The sequence below is a fragment of the Lutjanus erythropterus genome, chromosome 12, assembly GCF_056507025.1.
Source record: "Lutjanus erythropterus isolate fLutEry1 chromosome 12, fLutEry1.hap2, whole genome shotgun sequence".
Lineage (NCBI taxonomy): Eukaryota > Metazoa > Chordata > Actinopteri > Lutjaniformes > Lutjanidae > Lutjanus > Lutjanus erythropterus.
Window position 1 is genome coordinate 7,656,362 of NC_139328.1, and position 17,435 is coordinate 7,673,796.

A 17,435-nucleotide genomic window follows, 5' to 3' on the forward strand; every position below is an offset into this window, starting at 1 on the left:
AAGATAGAAAATACACCAGAGACCCCTCTAATATGTGCCTTCAGGTCTAGAATGTAACCTAAGATTTGCAAAACTCTGTGTGACTTGTACATGTATAATAATAATAATTGTATTTTACAGTGTCTCAACACTGTAGTTAAGATCTGGGTGGGTTTAGGGGGAAAAAACACCTGGTTAGGGATAATGAAAGATCATGGTTTGGTGAGATCTTAACAAGTCTTTGGTTCCCTTCATGACCGTCACGCATGCTTGACTTGCTTGCAGAGTGTCATGGACCCCAATTTGAGAACAAATGATCTATAGATTCGTTATGAGCAGCTTCATGTAGGAACTGTTTTCTTTCTACCGACCTACACCTGCCAGCTTTATCAGTTTATAAGTGTGCATCGACTCATGGACGACGTCTCTATGGCTGATATTGCTAAGATTTAGCAGCTCACATGCAACAATTTAGATGGATAAATAGCACTAAAGTTAAGAGGGAAAATATATGCTTTTGACTTTGCGGTGAACTGGTTCCTTAATGTCTTTTCGACAAACTGAAGATTCTTCTTCTCCTTAATGAAGTTCAAAGCGACTAATAGAGTAGAGAGTAGGGTGTCAGACAAGATTTCAAATGTTAAACAGTAATTGTTAGTCTGTCTTTTTGCTTTTTCCTTCATTTTATTAGTGAAGCAAAAAAGATTAATTGATTAGTTAAATGGCGTTGAAAGAGATAATAACTACTCCTAAAGCGTGAGATTTGTTTTTACGCCCTCTCTCTATCTTTGTAGATTAAATGGCTCAACTCAAATCCCTTCCTCCTTTTTGAATATGAATAAATTCATTTTAGACATGACACTTTTCCATTACCGGTTTGAATTTTATGCAAAACACGTTTAATGTTCCCCTCACAAAAATGATCTACATTTAACTTTCAAACACAAACAATGTTAAAATCATGCAAATGAGGTTAGGAATAATTCCTTTCAATTTTGTTGCTTGTGTATCCAAATTTCACATTCTTGTTTGAGATGGGCTCATAAATGCAGTTTTATCCCTCCTGCGACCACACAGCGCACCCCCTCATCATCTTTGTATCACAGAAATATTTTTGTGGCACACATTTGTCTTTGAGATGCAAGCGGACCTGACAGCAAAGACACACAAACAGGAAGAGATGCATTATTAAAAGTGGCTTTAAGGCTCGTCAAACCACAGCTGGTTGCACTTAATACATCTGCCATGCCAGGGTTTCTTTCAGGCAGTAGGTAATGCAGCATTTCACCAGGAGCTACACTAATTTTCCTAACAGAACTTTTCCAAAATGACAAATTAAACATATATTTCTTTAACTCAAAGCCTGATCATAGCGTGACACTCAGACTCCCAAATACTTTTTGTTCTAACAACACTATTACACTGTACCTGCTGGTTCCAGTCATATCTGAGCTCAGCAGTCGTCACTCAGTCATCAGATGATTACAGGTTGCAAAGGTGTTTCATTAAAACAGACCAGTGGTAGATCAGTGGTAGACCTGTCTGGTCCAGTGCGACACAGTGAAGCCTACTATTAAAGAGACAGAGCTCCCCATTAGTCCTTCATTTTTCATTTTCCGGGCAGGTTTCTAGAACTGTCCGATCATAACAACTCTTTCTGTTCAGTGCAAATCCGTCCAGAGCCGGCGCCTTGCAGGGCTTTTCCCTGGCTTTCAGAAGAGGCTTAAGTAGTAACATTGCCAGTGGGGTTGGGTTTTGCACGAGGATTGGTGTTGGATCGCATTTAAGAGAACACAAGTTTTGGACTCAACATAAAGCCACTGAAAACCATGTAGAAGCTTTAAGAAGCACATGAAATTCATTGATAATCCCATCGCCACGAGAAGATAGTTCTCAGCCTTGACATTTTTTTTTTTTTAACTTTTGATCGTTCACATTCTCATATTGTTGGCAGGGTAAAAAGGCCAATTTTCTCAATGCTCTGTGTGCCTTTTTTTTGAGAGTGTAACAGGCAGGAAATATTCTGCTCTTGAGTCCCAAAATGGTGGGCATAAATTTGCTCTGATTGACTGTACTGAACCGGCTTTTTGCTTCTTCCTGTTGAGGATTATAGCGAGCATAAAATGGAACTACTTTATTTTCTGACATTCAGAGTGGGTCTTTTAGAGGCACAACACAGTGCAGCAGGCACACAGGAGCTGTCGTTTGACATGGCGACGCTATTCCAGTTACTGTCAAGGGATTGTAGTGAGACTGGAAAGTGCTCTGTGTGGCTGTCAGTGTTGGGAGGGTTACTTATAAAACCCATCCCAGGGTACTGGATACATGCCCTGAAATGTAAATTGTAACACAGTCCATTAGATTACTTCAGTTAAATAACATCTTCTAAATACTTTGGATTACTTTTGTAATACTTTATAAAAAAGATAACTGTTTACTCAGTATGAAACAAAGAGCAATTTATGCTTTTCACACAAAATATAGCGTGAGTCATATTTGTGGAAATTAGCGATACTTATCGACAAATTGCCCCAATTTCCTAAGTCCCGCCCCTTTTAATTTTGTTGTCCACTAACAGTAAACTAAACTAAACAGCTAAGGACTACAACTAATGATTAGCTATAGATATGTTACATGCTCGATTCTGATTGGTCAGGTACATCATCTCTTTGTGTGTCGGGTTCTTCCATCACTCTGCCGGGGTTTATTTCTCAATAATGACCTGCTCGCTGTGCTTTATCCCTTCCTTAGTCATTAGCTAGCTAATTAGTTTTCCTGCAAATGCTAGCTAACTAACTAACTAATCTTCTCTAATCTATTGTTTGCGAGCTAATTTGCTAGCATTTTGCTTATATTAATTAACTTAAAATGACTCTGACTTCAAGCACAAAGCATATATAAGTACAGGAAAAGGAGAAAGTTGACTGAGGTTCCACTGAGTACCTTGCTTAACCGTTACTGAATCATAGAGCAAAAAGGAGCGGGACTTAGGAAGGGTCACTTAGCTAATTAGCCAAGTTAACGAGCATGTCAGGTCAAATTTTACTTATATACAGCCCAAAATCAGAATTTGCCTCTGAGGCCTTTACAATCTGTCCAGCGTATGACACACACTGACCTTCATTACCATGACAGAGCACACTAGCATGAAAGAAAAAGACCTTAAAGTTACCTCAAGGTGCTTTTTCAAAATAGTGTCTTGATGCAGCAAGCAGCAAAGTTTGCTCTGCACCATGATTTTGCAACCTTATTGGCATTATAAGTATGCATGTAAACAATAGTCTTTATATTTCCTGATGGTATATTTCTGGAGCTACTTTCTTTCTAGTAGCAAAGTTACGCCAGATTCTGCTGCAGAGAGAAAGTAGTTCCTACATGAAACTATTCACAAGGTCTGAGGGTTATCTTGATTTTTGGAAAGAGACATTGGTTTTGAATTTTTCAAATGTATTTTTTGGTGCTTTGAGCTCTGCAAGCTCGGTGTCATTTTGTCCCATTATACTGTTGAGAAGGCAGACATCTTTATAGCTGATATCTCCAAAACTTGGCAACTCACAGCAAAAAGATCTAGATGGATAAATAGCTCTTCAGGCCATGGGGAAAAATATGTATTATTGATTTTGGGGTGAATTTTCCTTTTAGAGACAGCCACTGTATTCAGAATACCACCAATTTAAACTGTGACTGTACTCATGTTTTCTATTTTAAATACATCTTTTAAATACTTGTATTCTGAATGCTCCTCGGCCCCGGTGGCTGGTTGCCAGTGAAGTGAGCAGGAGTGGGAAGACGTGCAAACAGGCTTTAGAAATCTGCTTGCGATTATTTTATGGGCAGCTTTTTGTTCCTGTTCTGTCTTCAGAGCAGAAGTGAATCAACACAGCAGGACCTCACCCACCCAGACTCAGGGGGAGTGGGAGGAGGGATCCAGGTTGCTATGGTAAGGGTCATCCTGACTTCACCCTGATGGATAGCAGTGATTCTGTAGCTGAGGAGGAGTTAAGCTGGGCGCCATGGCAACAGGCCACAGACAGATAGCGCGGGGTGGGTGCACATGAAGTTGTTTGATTGATCTGACTCAGCCACTGTGGAAAAATATAGGTTCGGTACTGTTGGCTCAAAATCAGACTTGGAAATTGCTGTTTTCTTACAAGAGGGCAACCGCTGCACGTCCCACATCAGATGCATCATAGCAGACGAAATTGTTCTCCCCGAGGGCGAAGCTGGAAATTAACACAGTTAATGTCAGTATATTCTCTGTTTTCGTTAAGATCATCAGAATCTGCAAGTGCAAATCCCCTATAGGCATTATGGAGTGTGCATGCACAAAATGACACCTCCGGTATTAATACATTTAAACCAATTATATGCTGTGAATCTGCAGCCAACACTTCTGCTACCTGTGAAACACTCATGTGTCATGACAGCCTGTGCTGCCTGCAGTACGAGGAGGGTAGCCTGCCCCGGAGGAAGCACACGCACAGAGACAGACAGCGAGAGAGAGAGAGATGTTCCTCTGAAGCCCGGCCCCATCTTTTATTTATGACCCACAGGAAGTCCTTCAGCATGTCCTCTAGATGATACCCAGGAAGTAAGCACAACACGCCGCAGCCATCAGAGCACAAGTCAGCCGGACCAGTCACTGACAGTGAAATGGGGCGTGGCCAGCAGGGGGGTTGTGGAGTCAGTTTGATGTCCTCTGGGTGTTAAGGATATCAATTTTCATGCTTGTGCTTTTATTTATTTATTTTTTCCTCCTCTTACCCCCACTCCCCCTCTCCCATTTCTCTCAGCCCCGCCAAAGTTCACCAAGATTCCCACGGACCAGATCGGAGTGTCAGGGGGCGTGGCATCATTTGTGTGCCAGGCCACCGGCAATCCCAAGCCTGTCGTCTACTGGAATAAGAAGGGCAAGAAGGTCAACTCCCAGCGTATCGAGGTGGTTGTCACAGTGCTCAATGGTTAAATCTTCCTGTAGCAGCAAGACAAATCAGTACAGTAATATAGACATATTAATATATAAATGTATACTATATAGTAGGGATGTAATGATGCCAAAAACTCAAGGTACGATAACTCTAAGCTAAAAATTCCACAATATATTTATTGCAGTATTAAAAAACAAAGGAGAATGACGACTTGAAAAAATCAGTTTTTCTTTTAACTTAAAATGCTTCTGCCTTTCTTCTTTAATAGAATAAAATAAAAGTAGCCTGTCATGACCTCAGCATATGCAAAACATTGGTATGAGCTGTCTTTGCTAATGACTGTTTGAATTATGTGTGAAGCAGTCCTTTTATAGAATAAGATAAAAATAATAAAACCAAATAATAAACTATTTAATATCACAGCACATAGACATGTACACATTGAGATTTTTTAATCCTGATATTGTGATGTTTTATATATTGTTACATCCCTACAATATAATAACTACTATGTCTAGATTATACTGTATATTTTTAGATGTTTAGATCTTGCATCTTGTTTGCTAATATTGTTAGATTAGATATTGCTTTTAATTTAGATTGCTATAAGTCTGTTTTGGATTGTAGTTATGATATAACCTTTTTTCTTAAAGGAGTAACTTAGCATTTTGTCATTTTTCATTTATATGTTTTCTTGCTGAGGGTCAGATGAGAGGATTGATACCACTATCTTGTCTGTGTGCTAAATATGAAGCAAGAACTGTGAGTTGATTATTTTAACTTAGCATAAAGACTAGTAGCAGAGAGAAACAGCTAGCCTCGTTCTGTTAAAAGTTAACAATAAAATCCATCCACCAGCATCTCTAAAGCTCAATAACACATTATATTTTGTTTGTTTAACCTGCACAAAAACTGTGGAAACATGACAAGATTTTACGGGGAGGTATTTTGGGTGCAGGGTGCAGTGATTTCCTCATCACTGTGAGGTTGTCGGGATTAAACAAACAAGATATTATGTGTGCTAGCTGTCTCCCCCTGCTTCTAGACTTTGTGCTAAGATAATCGACTCCAGACTTTAACTTAAAGCACAGAGACAAGAGTGTTGTCAGTCTGCTCAGCTAATTCTCATCAAGAAAGCTAATTTGCCAACATTACACTACTTTGTTTCACATTTCAAGCATAGATTGCAAGATTTAAAACAGTATTTCAGAGCATTTTTCAAGACTGACACATAAAACTATAAAGCAGCTTGCATAATACTATTTTTCACATATTGCTGTCCCTAAGCTATATACTGTCAAGCAGAGCAAAGCTATTCCACAAAGCTCTTAACTCCTGCAGCTCAATCCCATCAGAGGTCTGATTGTATATCAATGCAGAAATACGATCTGATGGTTAGAGATAGTGCATTTCAACCAGAGAACTCACATTCAACCCCCCGTGTTGGTAAGTATCCACCCTGCAGAAGTGTCTGTGTGCAAGACACTGAATCTCACCAGCTCCAGGAAGCCGAGCTGAGCCTGACCTCGAGGAAGGGAGGGCAAGTAAAAAAAAAAGAAAAAAGGAGATCAATAAAGTATTAAAATACAATTATTACATTATTACTGTAAGAGAAACCTATGCTAAGTTAACGATAAACATTACTGTTCTGATAGTAATGCACGTGTTTGCTCTGCTGTGGCTGATGTGTCTTCCTCTGTGGTTCTGTGGCTGTCCAGACCGTAGAGTTTGATGAGGGCGCAGGTGCCGTGCTGAGGATCCAACCGCTCAGAGCGCCCCGAGATGAGAACATCTACGAGTGTGTGGCGCGTAACAGTGAAGGAGAGGTGTCTGTCACTGCAAAGCTGTCCATTATCAGAGGTGAGACACACACACACACACTATCTCCATCCTTTTCCACTTGAGTGGTGCTTTCCTTTCACGTGCACACACCTGATTTCTCGCGTCGTCCCTGGTTCCCTGGGCTGTCAGTTGTAGATGTGACAATAGAGCCGTGCCACACCCTGCCTCCACAGCAGGCTGCAGTCCACTGTTCTTTTTATAGTCCCTCTGAGTGCGACCGAGCGTGATCTGACCGCAGACAGGGCCAGCTAGCCTACTAGCTAAAGGGTACTTTAGCATCCCGGTTTGCTGTAATCACTGCGCTTCCCGGCTCGACTGAGGGTGTTAATCTAATGTACACTGCCTCCTTGGAGGGAAACTTATCTAATGTGCCGCTCCAACATGCTACAAACCAAAGTTGCAGCATGTGGCTGCGAGCCTGGGATCTGAGCGCTGGCCGTTCGCCCGGCACAGCAGGAAAGGACGAAGGAATAGAGGGATGGCCGCTCAGGCTGTTACTACATGAAGAAAAATCAGGGGATTAGGCCTCGGTTTGGCACACAACACGTATCTGCCAGGGGACATTGAGGAAGAGAAGGAAGGAGGGAGGAAGAGGTCGAGGAGAGGTGAGGAGGAGTGAGATGGAGGGCGAGGAGGTGGGGATAAGTTGAGTAACACAACAGGATGGCGTGAAACAATAGAGATGAAATGAGGTGTCGGAGGATTGGCGGTGGAGGGGGTGTAGAAGCAGGAGATGGATGAGGACTGTGGAGTTGGCAGGGCTGTGTGGTAAGCAGAAGGCTGGTAGCCCAGGGAATAGACTCCTGTCCATCTGTTAGCCGGCCCATCATCTCTGCACACACAGCCCCAATCTAAACCACATTACCACATAAAATACACCTCGAGGGCCAGCCGCTCAGTGTGTGTGCGCCCGTGTGCGCCCGTTCCCGTTTGTGTAAACTTTTCTCTCACTGAGATCTGTGTACCGTGACGTCCGCGGTCTCCACTGTGACAATAGAATCAGCTTTCTTTGATTCCTTCTAATCTGCTCTGTGCAGTAAATACAGTACGGGACTGTGATGAATGAAAGCACCAACCAGAGCTGTTAGTAGCCATGATTGTTTAATTTCTCAAACGCCAGATAAGGACGCACAGATGGGTTGTCACTGTGTATGGTGGGTAATATGATATATACTGACAATATTGTCAACTGACAGATTTTGCCATATGGCATTGGGTGTCCCTTTTAATATCTCAGGGAATATTATGTCATTGCGGGCAATGTTGAAAATCAATGAGCAGGGCTGTTTCATGGCAATTTTATGGATTTTCACACGATTTTTACATCAGTGTAATAAAACGGATTTATTTTTAGGCATTTAATTGGCTGGATTTGACACACGGGAATCATGACTTTCGAGTTATTTCATCCACGAACAATTCAGGGTTCGTACAGGTGCTGGAAATCCTTGAAAACACGATACTAATTTTACTGTTATGTTTTCAAGGTAACAGATAACAACATGCCAGTTGGCCTTGCTTGAAGAAAAAGATAAAAAAAAAAATAAGATTGTATTGAAAAAAGTTATTTGACAAGGGATTGTTTGTGTGATTGTTTTATATTGGATCAACAGTGTTGCATAGGATGCTGACTTTGAAAACAGTGGATCTAAATTCCTATTTAATGATTTCCTTTTAATTATTAATTTCTTTATTTTTTTATTTACTTAAAAGGATCTTTATTAGCTGATGCCTCTGCCACCAGCTAGTCTGTCATCATTTTAATCATATACTGTACAGATACAACAACCCGGCTGTATTACACTTTGTTCGTCACGTCTGCACTTCTGATTGTGTTTCATCAAGAAAGCGGTTGCTACGTTTTGTCAGACATTCATTTCTGACTCTACTTACCCAGTGAGTGGAAGGTTGGGTAAGGACAAATTATTCTCATGAGTTAGTCTCAGGGGCCATCACCAGGCAACAAGAACAAGACATTAACCCATGCATGACCAGCACTGGACTTTGGATCAGCTGCTTTCTTAAATGGTGTTTGAATGAGGATTTGTTATTAATGTTTGTCACCGTGATCATTTAAGGGTGCTGTAGGTTTATATCATATCCATAAATTTACATTATTTCAGCTGTGTTTCTGTGAAATCATGTTTTTTTTCTGTCAACCTGGCATGACAAATGGTTCTAAACAGGGCACAAATTTAGCACCAGCCACCAGCCAAACGCTGGTAAAATATGCAAGTGGCTGGTAGACTTGCTCTGTCCACCAGCCAAAAGAACAATGGTAATCTGGTGAGTGACTTGGAAAAAGTTGAACATTCAGACATTTGGCCTGTGGACAAACAAAAAGTTAATTTTGCATCCGGACTCTGAAGTCTCAGCAGCTATTGGTATTGAGAAGAAGCCGATCAGAGGTGCGGATCAGAGCGTCCAGATTTTGGCTTCTATCAGCCTGCAGTCAGAGACTCATTCAACAAAATGTGAAGCTTTGTGACTGAAGTGGAGATGCACTGATTAGAGTGACATGAGATCATTGCACAACTTTAACCCGATGTATGTTCTGTATGGCATATTATTTATTATCCACCATAAATTCTCTGAATGAACTGGTTGATAACATTGTGGCATAATAGGTCTAAATTATGATTGACTAGCTACGATGGCTAGGCTAACTTTTGAGCCATGTTAGCTATGACAAGCTTCATTATTAGCCTTGGATACATCACCCAGGATATATGAAATTAGTTTTCATACGCAGTGACAGTCTGACAGTGGGCTGACTTTTGAGTGGCACCTGCCATCAGGGAACGACATGTGCCAGTGGAGCACGAGTGTCATATCACCATTGTAGACACACGTGCCACTCAACAAGCGTCATACCACTCTACAGATCTGCATATGCAGCTGAACCAGTAGAATACCATCAGCCACTTTTCGATCTTGGTGCTAATGACTGATTGGCTGGCAACCGGAATCATCCGGTCAGCGTCAGACATCTGATTCTTTACATGCATGTGCCAGATGATGGTTCACGTCATGCACACAGGGACACAGACAGTGACATCACAGCCATATTCACAGCCAGGCGCACACACATGCTAGCATGTCATCTGTGTTAACAGACAACAGGATAAAGAGAAGAGAGACAAGACCACAAGGAGACGGAAACAGCTGAGCAGCTAATGTTAGCTAGCAGCGTACTACTGTTCACAGACTGGCACAGACAGTCTCGCTGAACAATAAACAATAATAAACAACCCCAAGCCTTCTGCTTTTGTTTTTCCCACCGCAATGCATCACTAATGCAAGCTGTTGCACCACGTCAGTCTCTGTTTTGTTTACATCAGTTTTCCCATGAGATCACGTGAGATCACATTCTCCATGAGGTCTCATGAGATCTCGCTCCCTCTGGTACGTAATCTGAATAATCAGGCCTGGCAGTAATCTGGAGCACTTCTGAAGAAAATGTAAAAGTTATTTATGAGTCAGTGTTTTATTATGAATGTGCAGTTTAATTTTCCATTAAAGAAAAGTTACAAAAAGTTTTAATTCTGTCAATTTTAGTTCGTAGAAAGACAGTCATTTGGAATTGGCCAAAATTGCAGTTGGCAGGTCAGACTTTTAAAAAGTCATAACTGGCAAAGAAAATTGCAGTCATTGCATCTCAACGAAGAAGCTCATGTTTGACTTCTCTGATTCGTTTTTGTATGTAAAAACACTTTTGACTTTTTAATCAGAGAACCAGATATTTTCTAGCACAGTTGCTCATCTTTTGTACTGATGATTTTATGCCCATCAAAGTGTTGGAAGTGCTCCAAATGCCTGTCACCTAACATATAGAAAAATAACAGGACATTTACTTCTAGACACCTCCTCCCACTTCACAACTCTGTCGCTGGAAAAAGTATAACTCACTGCTATTTGACAGTGTGCCTTCAAAGCTGCACACCCCTGCAATCGACTATATGCTGAGTGATACACCGTATGATAGATCAAGTCATCCAAGGATGCTGTTAAGTGCACAAAAGTCTGCAAAAACCGTGTTTGGGTCAGTCTTTCCAAAACACGGTTCATTGGAGAAAATGTCCGCCGACCACTGAAGTAGAAAGGAGGCTTTCCATTACTGCCCAAACCACTGAAAAGTCTTTTCATCCCCTGATGTGTTTCATCTCATCATCTTGTATAATGGTTGACCGACACTAATAGCAGTGTTGTACAGTGTTAGGGGCTTGTGGTTGGCCACAGGATATGGGCTGCTGCTCTATAGGCCGCCTAATGGATGGAGATGTGGTAGGTTATGGTCAGGGAGATCATCCTTTTTGTGCCTTCACCATCACCATCACACATGCCCCCCCCTCCCTTCCCCATCCTATTACCTCCTCCTCTTCCTCCTGTCTCCATCTTTCTGTCTTTGACTCCAGCAGCCTCTTCTCTGGCTCTCAGCAATGTCCGTTTCTAATTTCTTCTCTCTTGTTTTATTCATTCTTTCATTTTCTCTGCCATCTATTCAGCCTGACCCTCACTGTCTATCCGGACTCTCTGTCTCCTCGCCTCCCTTTTGCATTTTTACAAGCTCTCTGCCGCTCACCCCATCCGAACCCGCCCCATCCCCTTTTCCACCCAAACTGCTCTTTTCTATGGACACTGCAGTTGTGTTGTTCCGCCTCCAGGAGATGTGAATATCTGCAGTTCTGCATGTTTGAAAAACCTCTGGTGGGCGAGAGATTCTCATCACTGCAGTTGTGTATATACAGTATGTGTGTGTGTGCGCGCATGATTGTGTATGTGGGTGAATGCATGCACATGGATTTCTTTGTTTATGAGTGTGTGCATGTGCATATCTGTGTGTGTGTACGGCTGGTTTGTGCAGAGTAATCCTGATTATACTCACCTCCCAGTGTCCCATTTTTGGAGAAAAGGGAGGCGAGGGATGGGGGAGGAAGAGGGGGGAGATTGGGAGAGAAGGGGGAGGAGAGATGTTCTGCCACCACGGCAAACACCCTTCAAATGAACAACAGAGTCAGATCAGTGATTCCCCCCAGGCGTCTGCTGCATTGGCAGGCCGGCGGCTCAAGCAGCATTTCAGTCTGGAAACAACTGAGAGTATCAACTCAGCCTGCAAGAGGATTACACTCCTTCAGTGGAGAACCGGCTCTTTCATCATATATACCCCCTCATCTTCTCTGTTTTTTACTCCCTCCTTCCTTTTTTTCCCCATTTTTCTTGCAGTCTATTCTTCTTGTATGTTTGTATGTAATAGACTGTTATATGTGGGATCACCATGTTTTGTGTTCTTAGTCTCTGGCTGCTCAGTCTCACAGGAGGAGAGCCAACGTACACTCTTAGAAATAAGGAACCCCAAAAGGGTTCTTCCTGAAGGACTGAGGTTCTACCACCTTTTCACTCAGAGAACCTTTTTTGGAAGAAAGAATTATTCAAGGATTTAAACAATCCTCAAAGAACTTGGTCATCAAGGTTTTTTTTTGTACCATAATATGAAAAGGTTCTGTGGGTTCTAGATAAAACCCTTCGAATATGACAGGTTTATTGACAGAACCCCATGGCACGTTCTAGATAGAACCTTTGGAATATAATATTTATGAAACCCAGTGAATAGAAAGGAGTTCTCAGTAAAACCCTCTGGATGGGTTTTAGATGGAACCTTGGAATAGGAAAGGGTTCTGTGTAGAAGCACTGGGTGGGGTTCTAGCTAAAACCCTCAGAATCTAAAGGGTTCTAGTTAGAACATACCCTAAGTGGGTTTTACATTAAACCCTTGAAATATAAATGTGTTCTTGATAGAACCCCCTGGGTGGTTTATAGATGAAACCCTTGAAATATAAAAGGGTTCTTGATAGAACCCCATGGGTGGTTTATAGATGAAACCCTTGGAATGCGAAAGGGTTCTTGATAGAACTCCATGGGTGGTTTATAGATGAAACCCTTCAAATATAAAAGGGTTCTTGATAGAACCCCTTGGGTGGTTTATAGATGAAACCCTTGGAATATAAAAAGGATCTTTTTAGCACCCTTGGAAGGTGCAAAGGTTCTAGATAGATAAAGTGTTTTGGTTGGAACCTTTCACAGATGGTTCTAGGTATACCTGTTTGTAATAATATAATAACTTAATTTATATATCACCTTGGAAAGTTTAAAAAGTGCTTTGACAGACAAAGCAAAAGAGCAGGATAGGTGGCGTGTTGGGCTCTAGGTAGAACCCTTTGAAAGTTGGAACCTTTAAGGGTTCCACCAGGAACCAAGAAGGGTTCACCTCTGGGGAGAAGCTGAAGAGTCCTGCATGTTCCCAGTTAGAAGCTTTATTTCTGAGAGTGCAGGGCTGAGGCTGGTGGGGACACATGTGGGTTTTTGGTGGGACTGATGTACGATGCTCAGTCTGATTGGGCTTTGTATTGTGATGTATTATCATAAAGGTCCATTAGCATTTAAAGTGCTCCCCCTCAGCCCTCCTGCAGTCTATAAGAGTCAAAGCATTACAGCCTCTGAAGACTGCTGAGCGCTGGCAGATTAATCCTGAATCAGGCTCCCCGAGATCGGCTTTTATTCAGACTTCTTTCATGCACGGGGCCGTTCCCAGCTGAAATGAACTGAAAGATGAATAGGCAACCTGTTTCTTAACCAGGACAAATGATAATTTTCTGCGTGTTTGTGCGCATGTGTGTACATCTGTGTTTGGGCGACTGAGGGAAACACAAAGAGGGACAGGAAACGAAAACCTGGATTCATGTTTGTTTGTTTGCATCATATGCATTATGTGTTTGACTTTGTGCGTGTGTGTGTGGGTCTGTATGTCCTAGTATTTCTGTGTGTGTGTGTGTGTGTGTGTGTGTATTTGCACGCGGATGCATGAATTGCATATTTGCCCAGATTCGGTTGGCTCCACCAACTGGTTTTGGGCACAGGGCCTGATTGCCCTTCTGCAAACATAACCAGGCCAACATTTACGCTCTCAACCTCTTGATACACACAAATACACACAAACACAAAGCTCCGGGGAACAATGCTGCTTGGTCCTTGCCAATGTTCCCCCAAACGCTGTTGACACACACTGTGTTTATACACACATGGCGCATTTTTCCATAGGCTGTCTTATCAATTTAACCAGGAGATGAAAAATAAGCGGTACTTTTGCGCAGCAGTGTTTGTGTTTGATAAATGATTCATTTGGTGAAAAGTGTGATCAAGGCCATGCCCGCAGTATCTATTTCAAGCAGCCGCTGACTCATCCAGGAGCGGGGCAGAATACCTGTAGCTCTCTATTCTCCTCTCCAGTGAACTGTACTTCAGTGTCCAGTCTGCTGGTTTATCTTTATCTGCAGAGCGGAGTTATAGTCCGCTGCTGGGTGGATCTCTCTGTCTATCTTTCACTGGTTCAATTTTGTTCATGTTGGCGCTCATTACAGAAAAAATACACTGCATGTGGAGTTTCTAAGAGGATGTGAAAGGTGTGAAAAGCTAATTTCACCACTGTTATTCATGAACAAAGCACCAAAATGGTTGATAAGACTTGTCTTCATTATGGCTCTTGACGTAAAGACAGCACCGACGTGCAGGTGCCAACGTGATATCATGCTACCAAGAATAGCATAGATGATGAACAATTGATCATTGATTGTGTCTTAGCACAAATGCATAGATAGATAGATAGATAGATAGATAGATAGATAGATAGATAGATAGATAGATGGGGAGACTCAGAGTTTGTTCTAAAGTAACAAAAACACAACAATTCTTATTTTCAGGTGATTGTAAACTAATGAAACACACTTAATATCAATATTATATTCAATTTCTGTCATATTCTGCAAATAAATCCCTGCGAATCTTGCACACAAAACCTTTAACCAAGCTGAGGACAATAATTTACTGGTTCCATCTTCACAAATGTGGAGAAATGCTGCTTAGAACTGTTGTTAAATATATACGGGCTTTGAATTTGTGGTCATACAAAACAGGCATGTCAAAGAAATCACCTCAGGCTCTGGGGAGTTTCGATGGGCACTTAATTGAAAATTAACCTCAATTAACTATAATTATAATTACATTTTAACCCCAAACAACAGACATGAAAAACAATATTATTTACCTCTCTAAAATATATTTAATAGTAATACTAAACTTTATTTGTATATTACCTTTCATACAAGAAATGCAGACTGAAGTACTTTACAATAAAGAAATTACATGCACCAAGTGCTTCAGATTAAAAAGGAATAGAATGTACATAAAAACTGGGAAAGAATGCCAAAATTAATGGAAAATGAGATGGAAAATAAAAGGCACTTCATAATAATAGTAAATAGATAAATATAAGAACAGCATGCACAGAATGCATCTTGACACTGACATGAAATTAAACATCAGAGATAGAACGGCGTAATTATAATGTACAACTGGATGGAGAATAAAACCCACTTGATAATACTAATAAAGGAAAGATAAACAAAATAAAGATGAAAATGATAGAATGCATAACATAATTGGAAAATAAAACCCTCTGAATACTAATAATAGAGTACATAAAAAGCATAAAATCAAGTACCATCATTGTTTTCGTACGCTAGTGTCTAATAAATCTGTCCATCCATTCATCCATTCATCTCTCTCCCTGTTCCTCCTCCCTCTCTCAGTGATTCAGCATTGATAAAGACCTGACTGGAATACAGATCTAGACCCCCCACAAACACACACACACACACACACGCGCGCGCGTGCGTACATGCACACGCCTCGAGCCCGCTGCAGTGGCGTGCTCTAATTAACAGCCAGGGAGTCCATGTAGTTGTAGCCGGCAGGGTGATAAAAAGACCATCTGAACCCTCTCAGGAGAGGGGTGGGGTTGTGGGGAGGGCGGGGGGGAGGGGGGGAGGGGGGGAGCAGATGTAGGCCTAGCATATTCTTCCCCTCAGGGGAGCTCGCCTCCTGACCTCCCCATCGATCTCCCCCCTCTTCTTCCTTTTCTCTTCCTCATTTTTTCGTCAGTGGCCGTACGGCTGGCCTCCATTCAGGTGGATCATTAGCATTGATCAGTCGGGGATGGTGGACAGGCGGAATTAGGTGGATGCAGGGGGGTATCTAGTCCCCTCCTCCCACTTTGGGTCTCCCTTGGCTGATAACAGATGTTTGGATTGTGGCCTTATTGCCACCTGAGATCCAACTAGGGGAGGGTAATATAATCTAAAATTTATATCACAGTCAGTTTTGTTTGTTGAGTTTTTTACGGTTCCAGTATTATCAAGGTATTCAAAAAATAATAAGAGCTACAACTACATTTCACTCAATTGGCAATGTGAGGTAAACCGTCTCAAAATATAAAAAAAAAAACAGATGTGTTTATTGGCTCCAAATTCCTGTGGACCACCGTGGGGCCTTACATTCGAAAAAATATGGACTGTAGATAAATTACCATCATCACCACAAGGCATTTTGCAGTTCGAGGCTGGTTTACAAAGCTTCTGAAAGGAATATAATCACACCAGAGCTGGTGTTACAAAGCGTTAGCATTACCTTAATGTTTTCCTGCTCTTGCTTTCCTTTCTGGAGAAGCTACAGTGTTTATTAACAAACTGTACATTTGCTGCCAGCCTGACAGCTGCTCGTTCACTTTCCCTTGCACGCTGCACACACTTTCACACTGCCCTATTCCTTAAAGGAGCTACGCTATGTTTATGACAGTGTCCTTTAATGAAGTCCCCAAAGGAATATGTTGCTTTGTCGTCACGGTACGAAAAAAATCCATACCATCACAGTCCTAAGTGAGCATGGCAGTCACCGGTATACCGCCCACCTCTAGCTCTAACCACAGCTTTGAAAATCAACATGGTCACCAGACTCTCCTCCGAGCTTTGATTTGCTCTCGTCTTTCGTGGCATCTCTCCTCTCCTTCCTCCCCTTCAGCCCACCGCCATCAGCAGCAGCTTGACATTCCTATCTGACGGGGTCTCTCCAAACCTGATGACTGTGGAAAGAGAGGAGGAAGAGAGCGATAGATCCTATCTCCACTCAGCCTCTCATCCCCTGCGCAGAGTGTGTGGAAACAGATGGTACACGTCTGTCATGTGGTTAGGTAGCAGGGGGCCCGGAGGAGGAGAGGAGCCGAGGAAAAACACACAGACAGTTGATGCGGCCGCGCTCTGCGTCTCGGACTGTGTTTGGCTCCACATTTGTCAGTGATGGCGGCCTTGGTGTTAGCTAACTTTAAGGGATTTTTTGTCGCGCTTGATTATCAAGAGGCTCCTGTGGGTTTGATTTATTAGCCGAGGAAATTACCATCTTGGTAATTGCTTTGCTGCTGTAGGAAAGTGGAATATATAATTATAGTTGCAGGTATGGGGGAGGTGTCGGTGTGTATGTGCGAGAGAGATAGAGTGGTTAAAAGGGTAAGGAGAGGAGGAAGCAGGAAGCCTGATGGATGCTTGATTACGTGTCTGGCCATCTGGACTGTTGTCACCGAGCTGCTTAATCCCATTCACCAGAGAAAGTGTGTGTGAATGTGTCTGTGTGAAGTGGAAAGCAACTGCTTTTCTGCGTGTGCACACCCTCATTTTCCTGGATGTGTGTGTGTGTGTGGACGTGTCTCCGTACATTATTCCACACATCGCACAAATCTGCAAAGATGCTAATAAGAACATAACTATAGAAACAAATATGTACATACACACACACACACACTTA

The 17,435-nt window shown here is 42.0% G+C and overlaps 1 protein-coding gene across 1 annotated transcript in view; it reads left to right on the top strand.

Moving 5' to 3' along the window:
* ptprsb (protein tyrosine phosphatase receptor type Sb) overlaps nt 1–17,435 on the top strand; it is a 103,092-nt gene that overhangs the window by 28,017 nt on the left and 57,640 nt on the right. Inside the window, exons 3-4 of the mRNA XM_084732154.1 lie at nt 4,773–4,918; nt 6,626–6,767. Of these exons, the coding sequence (XP_084588280.1) occupies nt 4,773–4,918; nt 6,626–6,767 (288 nt within the window). The remainder of the gene's footprint in view (nt 1–4,772; nt 4,919–6,625; nt 6,768–17,435) is intronic.